Raw genomic sequence first — 14,133 nt, 5'->3', positions numbered from 1 at the left:
CTAAATCCCTTTCCTCAGATACTGAGGTCAGGACTGTGTCAAATATTCTATATTCTGCCCTTGGGTTTTTACGCCCCAGGTGCATTATCTTGCACTTATCCACATTAAATTTCAGTTGCCAGAGTTCTGACCATTCTTCTAGTTTTCCTAAATCCTTTTCCATTTGGCGTTTCCCTCCAGGAACATCAACCCTGTTACATATCTTTGTGTCATCAGCAAAAAGACAAACCTTACCATCGAGGCCTTTTGCAATATCACTTATGAAGATATTAAACAAAATTGGTCCCAGTACAGTAATATGTAGCTATACTCCCTCCTGCACAAAAACAACAGCAAAAGCATTATATATACACACAATGTATAGTCTTACCCTTAATACTTCATTGTAAATTGGATTGGTGGTCTTCCTTTTCACTGAGGTTTTCCGCTTTCCCATTCTTGCTTTGTCTGGGAGAAGGTAGGTCTTGACATAACTATAACAGATTTATTGTAATGCAATTAGTATGAATTAATTGCTATTGCCAAAAACCATTTGTACTTAAAAAAAAAAAAAAAAAAAAATTAAACAAAGCGGCACAAAAGGAGAGAGTGCTAGAAAAAGGAGAGAGTGTTGCAATTAACATGAAAAATACAATGGATGTCAGGTCTGGATTTTTGTAGGTACGGTATATGCCTGCATTACATTCTGTGGACGAGTAAGGTGGCATTTAACTTCCCTGCACACCCCATTCCCTAGTTGAAAAGGGATGTTAGGGGGCAGATTACAAAACCTACTATTGGACTGCATTACAGCTTTGGAACGTGCCTATTGCCATCTGCTGTCAATCACAGGCAAAGGGAAACCGTCATTTCAGTGTGACCTGCATGCTTGGTTGCTAGGATGCAGGCAGCCTTTATCCTAGCAACCACTGAAATAATTGTAAAACACATTTAAAAATATTCAAACATATTAATAAACTAATAAGCACACAACCCCCCCAAACTCCGTATACCAACTTTGAGTTGGTCTTATTACTGGCAATTTGCTTATCTGTGAACTGGCAATAATTATTTTAGAATCTGTCAAAGCCATAGTGGCATATTCTAAAGGTGGCAGTAATAAGAACTACCTGAATCTGGCAAGTGTTTGTACTTGTACTTAGGCGCAGGCCATATTACAGAAGCCACGCTGCCAGAAGAGTGATGTTACTGCTTTACTGAATTCCCCTGAGTGGGTACACTGGTACACAAATAATGACCTGCAGGTAATGGCTCTTCTGTCCGCTGTCCCCTTTCTGGTTTACAAATAGTTACTAAGAACATCAACACAACACAAGAACCAACATTAGGCAGAAGGGGGTAGTCCTTCATGCTCAAAGACATAATTTGCATTTTTGAGCACTGGGGGGTAACCAGGGAACTAGAGAAAGCATTGAGAATTACTTGCAGCTACTCGAGGGAGACTGCTTTACATGACCAAGACTATGAGGATTTTGATCTTGCTTCTGTTAAGTTGGAGAGCATCATTCTTAAGGTTATACAAATATCAGTCCAAAAAAGGTACAAGTATGTCATCACTTTTGTGAAGATAGTGATACTATATGTAATAGCATTTTTTTTATTCAGAGTTTCTTCATATTTTAATAGTGGTCCTAAAAACTGCATATAGTTACATGTTTCCCTTTAAAGAATATTGGAAAAGTCTCCATTCATAGCCTTTTGTAATTAACACAGTGCTGCAATTTAACAGCTCTGATGCTATTTATTATATCGAAGTACCACTTGGACTTTCCATGTACGTGCTAATTGCAGAAGAGATGTGTTTGAGCTGTTCTAACACATCGCACAATCCCCAGCGAAACTCGGCAGGGTGAAATGAGTTCACTATTTGCATCTTTACTCTCACTGTGAATTCCACTTCTGTAGAAAGGGTGTATACTAAAGAGGAAAGGGAGAAAAAATTGGATTTTTGTACTTACTGTAAAATCCATTTCTCTGAGTTCGACAGACACAGCGCTCCATAAATCATAACTCCTGGGTTATATTGCCTCCTTCAGGAGTAGGACTAGGCAGAACAAAAAAAAAAACACCTGGCTATGCCTATGGGCCGTCCTCAGCTTGGTATATAACTCCCCTCTCTGTTCTAGGTAATCAGTTTAGTAGCAGTATTAGAAGTATCAGAACTCCATAGAGGGGTGGGTGCTGTGTCTGTAGAACTCAAAGAAATGGATTTTATGGTAAGTACAAAATTCCCATTTTCTCTTTCGTTCGATGGGACACAGCACTCCATAAATCATAACTACTGAGATGTCCAAAAGCAGTGCCAAAAGGAAAAATGAGAGGTGGGGAAAATAGCCCAAGGCTAAACATAAGTGCCCTTAACCAGGACATAGGAGCCCTAACCGGGTCACAGGAGCCCCGTCTAAAAAAAGTTTAAAGAAAAACACCCCTCAAGAGGGAACAGCCCCTCTTAAACAGAAGCCTGCAAAATGTTGCGGCCAAAAGAAGCATTCGCAGATGGCAAAGTATCTACCTTATAGAATTTTGTGAAGGTATGCATCAACGACCATGTGGCTGCCTTGCAAACTTGTGATATTGATGCACTCAGCGCCCGAGTAGAATGTGCCGTGACAGGGAAAGGTGGAACCTGACCTTTAATGGAATAGGCCTGAGTCACCAGCTGTCTGATCCATCTGGGGATGGTAGCCGAAGACGCAGCCAGCCCTTTTCTTGGTCCGTCTGTAACCACAAAAAGTGAGTCTGACCTCCGAAAGGACTCAGTAGCTGCTAGATACACCCTAATTGCATGAACCACATCCAAGGTATGAAAAGCGAATTCCTTGGGATGAGCTTGCTTGGGACACAAGGAAGGCAACACAATGTCCTCATTCAAATGGAAGTCAGAGACAACTTTGGGCAGGAATGATGGACAGGAACGAAGAACCACTTTATATCTATGGACCACCAAATAGGGACTGCAATAGGACAATGCTGCCAATTCCAATACCCTGCGGGCCAAGGCAATAGCCACCAAGAATGTCACCTTCTGGGATAATGTAGATAAGGGAATCTCACAAATATTCTCACATAAAGGTTTCTGGAGAACCGAAAACACTAAAATTTAAATCCCATGGCAGCAAAAGGTGGAGCTACATGTCAAACCCCCTAAATGAAGTACGAACTAAAGAGTGCGTGGCTAGGGGTCGCTGAAAGAAGATAGCCAAGGCAGACAGCTGGCCCTTGAAGGTACTCCAGGTCAACTTCTGATCAACGCCCTGTTGAAGAAAGGTTAATATCTGAGCCACAGAAAAGGATCAAGGATGAGCGCCAACAGACTCACACCAAGAAATGTACACTTTCCCCCTACGATGGTGTATCTTGGGAAAAACTACTTCCTCGCATTCACCATAGTAGACAGGGATACAGACAAACCACTATCCCTTAGTACCTGGCTTTCAATAGCTAAGCCATTAAAACCAGTGATTGTAAAGCAGGATGGTAGATTAGCCCTTGGGATAACTGGTCTTCTCTGAGAGGAAGCCCCCAAGGGACGTTTATGGCCACCAGGATGATAGGAAGATCCTTGCTCTTGATTCCTTGCAGGAACTGCAGAAGACGCCTGAGCCAAGGATGATACTAGCCTTACCGTGGCATCTGTCAGAGGACCTTGTGACCTCATCATGAACTTCGGTATCCTCCTGCGGAACTGAACCTGCTAAAGGAACTGCATGTAGGACTGTGCAAACAGAACAGTCTTGAAGGTGGATACCACCAGACTCAGAACCTGTATGCAAATCGAGAGAGAGAACTGTCTGCATGACAGCAGCTGGTGAAATTTGTCCAGAGGAAGGACCACCCTGGTTAGAATTAAAATCAGACCTAGGTAAATCAATTCCCTGGACAGGGATGGGGGGGCCTTAGTTAGTTCAGACATCACCTGAACCTTTGCAGGAATTAAATCCACACAAGGAGACTCAGGACCTAAAAAACCTGGAAACAACAAACTTTTCCCCCCTTTCTGGGTACCCCTAAAATAAACATTTTGCGGATCTACTTGACGCTTACAAAATAAGTCCATGGGGCCGAAAACCAGTGAAGATGTCCCCCCACCCCAATAATGGCAGACCTTCATGCTGAAGGAGTCTTGTCTGCTGGTCCGGAGAAGCTAGCTCCAGGCTTACCAGACGAAGGTCGCTTGGAACCTCCCGGGGAAGATTTAAAAGATCTATTTCCCTTATTCTCCGTTCCAGAAGCACAAAATAAATTTCTATGGACTGTGAAGGAGGCTGTGACAAGGCTCCTTCTCTTTTCTTGACTGTGGCAGGAAGGTACTCTTCCCCCCCCCCCATGATACCCTTAATGATGTCATGCAAGGTAGCCCCAAACAGGCGATCACCTTAAAAGGGCAGAACAATGAGAGTTTTTTTTTTAGAGGCTTGGTCTGCGGACCAATTCTTAAGCCACAGCAAGCACCTAATCACCACCACTGAAACAAAGTTTGGACAGCACAGGAGCTGTATCTGTAAAACTGCATCACAAATAAACTGCAGCTCATGGACCAACTGGTCCACTAAATCAACACGGACCTACTCACTCTCCAGGCCCTGGCGCAAAAGTTTGGCCCATTCAGTTAGGGACTGAGAGACCAGGGTTGAGGCAAAGACTGGCAGCAATGCCCAACCAGCCAAAGTAAACATGCTGCGTGCAACAGCCTCTGCTTTCCTGTCAGCCGGCTTCTTAAAAGGACAGAGTTTCCTCTACTGGGATCATGGTTGCTTTATTGCACCTGAAAAAAAGGAGAGTCCACCACTGGTGGACTAGCCTACTTTTTTAAAAAGGACTCCTCAAAAGGGTAACTTACAGCAAAGCATTTGGGGACCACAAAGGGCAATTTTGGTTGTTCCCATTCCATACAGGAAAACCATCATAATAAGGCACATAAGTAAACACCTTTGGAGTACGAGGTGACTTATGCGTACCAAACGACACAGCCACGTCCATGGCTGCATCAGCCGAATCCTCCATTTTTAAACTCTCACGCACTGCAGTGAAAAGTGTATCTACCAGCGCTTTTTCATTCCCTGCTCCAACAACGGAGCAATCATCCTCCCTGTCGGATGGATCTGGGGGTGTGATATTTAATCCCCCTGGACGTGCCGCGTCCACTGCAGCATCAGGCTCAGAATCAGATGAGACAGACAGACTAAGCAGGGGAAGGCGGGAGATGCTTCCTCCTCAGCCTCTGCCCACACGCCACTTTCACCCAGGACACTAAGGACTGCAGGACCGCTGTCAGTGCAACCATGGGAAGCTGGGGCTCTAAGGGACCTGCCACCTCCATGAGGGGGTCAGTGGGGGAGATGTAATAAAGAAATATGACCAGCGCTACGGACTAGATGTTTGGGAGAGAAATATATTAGATAGAGGTGTAAGCTGCCCCAATCAGACCTTGGGTGTAAGGTGCAAGTGTTATAGAAGAAGTGTGAAGATTGGTGGTGGCGCTACCTCTGAAAATAAAAATAAAAATAAAAAATGCCCCTTGTGAAGTGTAAGGGGAAGTGTACTGGTAGACAATAACCCACAAATGGTGCAATATCTAAAAATAATAATAAATGGGTAACAAAGATATATTCAAATCAAACAATACATGCGAAGAAATTGTATATATATATATATATATAAACCGATGTGGTGACAAAAGACCCACAACCGAAGATATGTGAGTGATTTCCAAATGAATGTGCCACTTGATCTGTAACAGCGTGAGTGAAAAAAATATATAAATTAAAATAAAAAAAATAAAAAAGTGGATAAGTGAAATTCCACGAGTGGCCACTAGGTGGCGCAAATAGCTTGGTACAACCTGTATGTTGATGTATGGAGATGTTCCTTTTCGAGATGAACGAGCAGTCAGAGTAGTCAGCGGCGGGTGCCCTGAGTGCTCACATGAAAGGAAAAATACCCCATGGTGAATAATAGTAACATACAGTTGTAAATAAGCGGCGTAGTAGACTCACTCGTACAGTAGATCAGGGTCAGAATAGTCGTGTTCGCCGGGAGGCTTCCGCGTTCCACGGCCGACAACCGGAAGTGACGTTTGACGTCGGAGACTCCGCCCTACGCGTTTCGTCACAATGACGTCAACTGGAGCGGCGTCAACATAGCGTACTCCCGGAATATTTATAGCCGCCCGTATCCAGGTAACGGAGGGGACGGAACAAACACCGCCATATTGCTACTCCCTCTCCGGAAGCCATATTACTCAGCCACTAGCTTCATTATGGATGTGCAGGGGAACGGCCATACTTCATCATATCTGATCTCATTAATTTGTCCGAGTGTGCTACGAGCCTTTAGCTTACTAAAAACATAACTTTATTGTGATCATATAAAACATGCTAAAAAGGCCGGATTATAAAAAATGAAGAATAGATAAAAGAATATACATAAAAAAATATACATAAAAAAAAGAGGGCCATATCTACGTATATATCATACAAAGAATAAAAATATATATAAGTGTGAAGAAAAATTGTGAGATATATATACATAAATATATATAAAAACTAAAAAATACAAAATATAAAATATAAGAGAGTGTGTATACAGAAATCCTCGAACTATACAGGACAGGTCTTATGCAGTCTATGTAAACACGCAAAGGGGCATCAAAAGTGGGGATGGTTCAGTGCGGATAAAAACTATATATTTTTGTGATACCTGTGCATAGGATTCAGGACATGGAAAAGTATGTGCATATATATGTGTCAATGTTCCTAGGTGAGGAGGAGAAACAAAAGAGGGTGGTACACACCAGTGTGTCAGCGATCGATGATGCTGGATGAGAAGGTCAGGTGCCATGAAAAAAGGAAAAAACAAAAAACAAAAAAAGGGGACGGAAAGTCCACATGTATATCCAAAGGTGGATACTGATGTGAAAGAAAATTGTAATAGATACATGAAAAAGAATACGTACAGTGCGGAGCAAGAAAATTTTTTTTTTTTAAAAAATATAAACTTATTGTGATAAGACTGATAAGCTAAAAGAAGTAAAAAATATATATAGTATAAAATTAAAGGTAATTCATACAACTGTATCAAGGAGGGCATGGGAGGAAAAACAGAAATGTATTTGAAAAAAATTCAAAAAAATATATATTCAAAAAAATATATATTCAAAAAAAAAAAAAAAAATTCAAAAAAATGCTATATTCAAAAGAATATGAGGATGGAGCACTAAATTGTGTATTTTGGGTAGCAAAAAAAGGAGAGGGATTCCATAGATGCTGGATGAGAAGGGTGGTTCAAAGCATACCTGTGTGTAAAAAATTCTTAAACCGGTATGTTTTACGGTTAAGGTAAACAACTGATAGAAAGCCGCAAATCATTGGTAAAAACGTCTAATGGTAAAAAAGACTGGTTTTTAAGAGCTTTCTAAATAAGACTATATAAAAGGACTGGTTATATATAAAAGTAAAAAAATATTTTTATAAAATATCCTTTTAAATGTTTAAAAAATATATAAAAATTGTATAAAAAAGGGGAGGATAAAGGAGTTGGATGTTTATGTATCCGTAATAAAGCAGTTCAGGTCTATGTCAGTATTTAGTCCTTCGGGCCGGAGAGATCTCATCAAGTAAATCCACTTGGTTTCATTGCGTGAAACCATTCTGCGTTTATTACTACCTCTCCAATCGTCTTTGATCTTGTCTATCCCATAAAAAATAAGGCCCGAGGGATCTTGACCATGTGCCTCTTTAAAGTGCCTGGAAAGGGTGTGTTTCTCAAATCCCTTTCTAATGTTTTTGACATGTTCGCGTATCCTGACGTACAACTGTCGGGTAGTTCTTCCGATGTACTGTAAGTGACATGGGCACTCAATGACATATGTCACATAGGAGCTGGTGCACGTGATGGTATCTTTTATCCTGAACAACTCTCCTGTGGTGCTAGAAGTAAAGTTGGTGATCTTCCTCGGCTGTTTTTTATTCGTTTTACACGGTAGGCATTTCTTGCATCTAAAAAAGCCATTAAGGCTAGTCGGAAGAGTGATCCGTTTTGGAGGGTTAATCACATTTTTCACCAGTTTGTCTCTTAGAGTTGGGGCTCTTCTGTATATAAAGGTAGGTTTCTTTGGTAGAATTTTCTTAAGTGTCTTGTCTGCTGCAAGGATGGGCCAATGTTTTTTAATTATTCTCTCCACCTCTTTATGCTGTCTGTTAAAACCGGTGATGAAGGCAAATTCATAGTCGTTCTTCTTTTCTTTTTTATCTTTATCCCTAATGAGTTCCTCCCTATTCATGTCTCTCACTATTTTCTTAAGGTTTCTCATTTCCTTCTTGTTATATCCCTTCTCAATAAATCTCTCTATAAGGAGATCTGCTTGTATGTCGTAATCCCGGGCATTACTACAGTTCCTGCGTATACGTAACAACTGTCCTTTGGGGATATTCCCCAGCCATTTAGGATGGTGGCAGCTCCTCTTTGGTATGTAGCCGTTCTTATCGGTCTTTTTAAAAAATGTTTTACTGAAAATACTTCCATCCTGTTTGAACAGCTCTAGGTCCAGATAGGATATTGTTTGTTTGTCCCAGTTGCCTGTGAATGATAATCCATATCTGTTTCCACTAATTTCGTCAAAGAAAGTCTGTAAACTTTCAACATCCCCTCGCCAAATCAGGATAATATCATCTATATATCTCTTATAGTATTGCAAGTTGGGTCTTTCTACACTAAAAATCTGTTCTTCCTCCCATTTTTTTTTTTGCTACCCAAAATACACAATTTAGTGCTCCATCCTCATATTCTTTTGAATATAGCATTTTTTTGAATTTTTTTTTGAATATATATTTTTTTGAATATATATTTTTTTGAATTTTTTTCAAATACATTTCTGTTTTTCCTCCCATGCCCTCCTTGATACAGTTGTATGAATTACCTTTAATTTTATACTATATATATTTTTTACTTCTTTTAGCTTATCAGTCTTATCACAATAAGTTTATATTTTTTAAAAAAAAAAAAAAAAAATTTTCTTGCTCCGCACTGTACGTATTCTTTTTCATGTATCTATTACAATTTTCTTTCACATCAGTATCCACCTTTGGATATACATGTGGACTTTCCGTCCCCTTTTTTTGTTTTTTCCTTTTTTCATGGCACCTGACCTTCTCATCCAGCATCATCGATCGCTGACACACTGGTGTGTACCACCCTCTTTTGTTTCTCCTCCTCACCTAGGAACATTGACACATATATATGCACATACTTTTCCATGTCCTGAATCCTATGCACAGGTATCACAAAAATATATAGTTTTTATCCGCACTGAACCATCCCCACTTTTGATGCCCCTTTGCGTGTTTACATAGACTGCATAAGACCTGTCCTGTATAGTTCGAGGATTTCTGTATACACACTCTCTTATATTTTATATTTTGTATTTTTTAGTTTTTATATATATTTATGTATATATATCTCACAATTTTTCTTCACACTTATATATATTTTTATTCTTTGTATGATATATACGTAGATATGGCCCTCTTTTTTTATGTATATTTTTTTATGTATATTCTTTTATCTATTCTTCATTTTTTATAATCCGGCCTTTTTAGCATGTTTTATATGATCACAATAAAGTTATGTTTTTAGTAAGCTAAAGGCTCGTAGCACACTCGGACAAATTAATGAGATCAGATATGATGAAGTATGGCCGTTCCCCTGCACATCCATAATGAAGCTAGTGGCTGAGTAATATGGCTTCCGGAGAGGGAGTAGCAATATGGCGGTGTTTGTTCCGTCCCCTCCGTTACCTGGATACGGGCGGCTATAAATATTCCGGGAGTACGCTATGTTGACGCCGCTCCAGTTGACGTCATTGTGACGAAACGCGTAGGGCGGAGTCTCCGACGTCAAACGTCACTTCCGGTTGTCGGCCGTGGAACGCGGAAGCCTCCCGGCGAACACGACTATTCTGACCCTGATCTACTGTACGAGTGAGTCTACTACGCCGCTTATTTACAACTGTATGTTACTATTATTCACCATGGGGTATTTTTCCTTTCATGTGAGCACTCAGGGCACCCGCCGCTGACTACTCTGACTGCTCGTTCATCTCGAAAAGGAACATCTCCATACATCAACATACAGGTTGTACCAAGCTATTTGCGCCACCTAGTGGCCACTCGTGGAATTTCACTTATCCACTTTTTTATTTTTTTTATTTTAATTTATATATTTTTTTCACTCACGCTGTTACAGATCAAGTGGCACATTCATTTGGAAATCACTCACATATCTTCGGTTGTGGGTCTTTTGTCACCACATCGGTTTATATATATATATATATATATACAATTTCTTCGCATGTATTGTTTGATTTGAATATATCTTTGTTACCCATTTATTATTATTTTTAGATATTGCACCATTTGTGGGTTATTGTCTACCAGTACACTTCCCCTTACACTTCACAAGGGGCATTTTTTATTTTTATTTTTATTTTCAGAGGTAGCGCCACCACCAATCTTCACACTTCTTCTATAACAGTGGGGGAGATGTGACCCTGAGGCTCCATAAGGAAAGGAAGACCTTACAGTACAAAAACAATCTTTTTAGTACTACTAAAGTATCCCCTCAAGGCTATAGGAACCTATTAGCAGAGTGAGAGATAACACAGACCCCCAAGGGCTCACCCTACTGACCAGAGGAGCGTTGAGAATTTTGAACCCAGCATCATCATGGACTGTCCACATGTCCCAGGCACAGGAAGAGAAAACTGGGGAGGAAGAGGAGGAGCTTTGGCATCCCCACGAGGCTTCGGTTGTCTCCAGCATCTCCCGGACTAAGGGAAAATGGCCCCTGTGACATCGGGCTACACAAACATGGCCGCCAACCGAAGACCAGCCAGACTAAGGGAAAATGGCCAGCATCAGCCAGAATCTTCCCTCTGCAAGGGGACCCCCCCTCAAAGGTGGGACACATGTTAAGAGAGACTCCGCTGCGCACTCTGCACTGGGAACCCCCTGCACTATACCCACACTGCAAACAGTAGGGCATGCACCTAGGGATCTCCTACACTGGACCCCCTTCAGACTACCAGGGCAGGGCACACACTATACCAGGACCCTTACAGAGTGGGGATAGCCGGGGAGACCCCAGGGGTCTCCACTGTATTCTCTGCCCTACTGTTCTCTGCATTCTCTGCCCTGGGACCCCCACCAGACTCCAGGTCCAGACAGGGGGCAAGGGAGTGGGGAAAGCCCAGCTCACTGAGAGATTTAAGGATGGGAGGAGGGAACCTGCAGGCGGGTCCGACCATCCCTGGAGGTTACCCCAAAAAAACACCAAAAGGTAGAGGGGGGAACTGTGCTTACCCTTCCATGATGCGGGTAACGCTTCAGACAGAATCCTCGCCACCAAGTAGGGGAGCTGTCAGCCAAGGGACTGTTGTAACTCAGACCCAAGCCCGGTCGTATGTGAGTCTATGTTGCGGCTATGCTGAGGTCCTGACTAGACAGATTAACTGCTTCCGGACTGTCCACCGTCGATTTACTGCAGCAGGGAGGCCCTCCTGCACGAAACCACGTAGGTCTATGTCGGTCGCACGCCTGCAGCTAGGGGCGAGTGCTTGCCGCCACCGGCGGCGCGCTTCTGCCCCCACTCGGCAGCAGGGACTCCGATGCACAGGGCATCCGTAATCGCTCCCCACTAAGAGAGAAGAACGGTCAGCTGTTGTAAACACAGCTGACCGTTCTCTATGAAATGATCACAGAGCTCCTGTGATCCTTCTATATAGGATCACAGGTCTCTGATCATTTCACAAGCCCAACCCCCATACAGTTAGAAACACGCCCCCTAGGTACATTTAACCCCTTGATTAACCACAGTATTAACCCCTTCCCTGCCAGTGTCATTATTACAGTAATGTACAGTGCATATTTTTAGCACTGATTACTGTAGTAATGTCACTTGTACCCCCAAAAGTGTCAAAAATGTCAGTTAGGGGTCCAATCTGTCCGCCGCAAGGTCAAAGTCCCGCTAAAAATCGCAGATACTACTAGTAAAAAAAAAAAACACAATAAAAATAACATAAATCTTTCCCGTAGTTAGTAGACGCGATAACTTTTGCAAAAACCAATCAAAATACGCTTATTGCGATTTTTTTTGCCAAAAACATGTAGCAGAAAACAAATTGGCCTGAAATGTTAAAAAAATATTGATTTTTAATTTTTTTTTTTTTGGGGAATGTTAGAATATAATCTGGCCAAAAATTATGAAAAAATTAGATTTTTACATTTTCTTTATTGGGAATGTAATATAGCAGAAAGTGAAAAATATTGTTTTTTTTCAGAATTGTCGCTTTTTTTGTTTATAGCGCAAAAAAATAAAAATCGCAGAGGTGATCAAATACCACCAAAAAGAAACCCTATTTGTTGGAAAAAAGGGACATAAATTTTATTTACAGCGTCGCACGACCACGCAATTGTCTGTTAAAGTAACGCAGTGCTGAATCCCAAAATATGGCCTGGTCATTAAGGGGGAAAATCTTCCTGTCCAGAAGTGGTTAAAACTGATTACCTAGAGCCGAGAGGGGGGTTATATGCCAAGCTGAGGATGGCCCATGGGCGTAGCCAGGTGCTTTTTGTTCTGCCTAGTCCTACTCCTGGAGGAGACAATAGAACCCAGTAGTTATGATTTATGGAGCATTGTGTCCGTCGATGAATGAAAGCAATATATATATATTTTTTTTTTTTCCCAATGTAATATGGGCTGAACTTCTTATATATATATATATATATATAAATATATTTCAATTTTGCTGCTCTGCGAGCCTAAGTCCAATTCTAAGTCCTAAGACCAATGTTCTTTAACCACTTGCCGACCGCTCACGCTGAGGGTACTGCGGCAAAGTGGCTCGTTATTGTCTGGCGATTTAGACCTACGTCGCTGGATCCCGCCCCCTCTCGGCAGCGCGAGCGCCGCCGCAGGCTCGCTCCCGCTGTATTCAGACACAGCGGGAGTCGGGCCAGGGGAGGAGAGGCGGTGATCACCGCCGCTCTTCCCCGATCGTCGGGGAACGAGTGAGGAAATCCGCCCACTTGTGTAAACAAAACGGCGGATCTCCTATGTGACAGGCAGGGACAGATTACAGGATTCAGCATAGCTTAACCTGCGATCTGTGTCACACAATCCCCTCCCCCCATGTCAGTAAGCATGAGGCATACATTAAACCCCTTGATCACCAATAAAGTAAACCCCTTCCCTGCCAGTGTCATTATTACAGTAACAGTGCATATTTATAGCACTGATTACTGTAGGAATGTCACTGGTACCCCCAAAAGTGTCAAAAATGTCAGTTAGGGGTCCGATCAGTCCGCCGCAATGTCGCTGCTTCCCCTCCCCTACCTCTATGAGCTCCTTATGCAGCAAAGTGTGTGATTACTTATGAAAAAAGGGGAACAAAAAAGGTATTTATAATGATTTTTTATATCTATACACAAGTGCTTTGCCTTTCATTTCTATTTTAAACTGCATGGGTTGTTTTCCAAGGTGAGGGTTTACAAATACTTTAAGTCTTGGATTTTTTGACAACTAGTCTAGTAACTGCACAGATCCTAAAACTGCGGAAATTTACAAATCCTACAAGTCCTAAAACTGAGGAAGATTACAAATCCTAAAACTGAGGAAGATTAGTCAGTTCAAGTCACAGTACTTTATTATGTCTATCTCTTCATTTGGCGGATTTCTCCTTACTTCCTTTAGGGAAAAAAAAAACTGGAAGTGTCTCTGATGTTAAACAGCATAGGCAGAGAGGGGAAAATACCCCAACAGGGACAAAAACATCTAACCAAAAAAAAATAAATTCTATATTTAGGCTTTAATGAACTATTCTAAACACCAAACTCAGACAGTGAACTTGCCATTGATATCAAACACTTTTACTGGGCTACCTAAATCTAAGTTCTCTGCATGCAAACCTCACAGGGCTCTAAACATGTGGAATGGACCTGCATGATGCCTGAATCGGTCCCATTTGTTCTACTTTAGTGAGATCAATGATCAGATTCAATCTTCACAGGCAGGTTTGCAGGGGTAAAAGATTCTACATCATGATTCTTTGATCCCTCTGGTTCTCTGTATAGGGAGAGA

At 41.6% G+C, this 14,133-nt stretch overlaps 1 protein-coding gene across 1 annotated transcript in view; it reads right to left on the bottom strand.

The window, feature by feature from the left end:
* Positions 1 to 14,133, bottom strand: part of LOC309560922 (synaptotagmin-like protein 2) — a 218,634-nt gene that overhangs the window by 34,610 nt on the left and 169,891 nt on the right. The window contains exon 12 of the mRNA XM_082264612.1: positions 371 to 473. Coding sequence (XP_082120738.1) covers positions 371 to 473 — 103 coding nt within the window. The remainder of the gene's footprint in view (positions 1 to 370; positions 474 to 14,133) is intronic.

Source organism: Pelophylax lessonae (assembly GCF_965119305.1).
Source record: "Pelophylax lessonae genome assembly, chromosome: 7".
NCBI classification, from domain to species: Eukaryota; Metazoa; Chordata; class Amphibia; order Anura; family Ranidae; genus Pelophylax; species Pelophylax lessonae.
The sequence above is the reverse complement of the archived record's forward strand: the minus strand, read 5'-3'. Positions and strand labels throughout refer to the sequence as shown.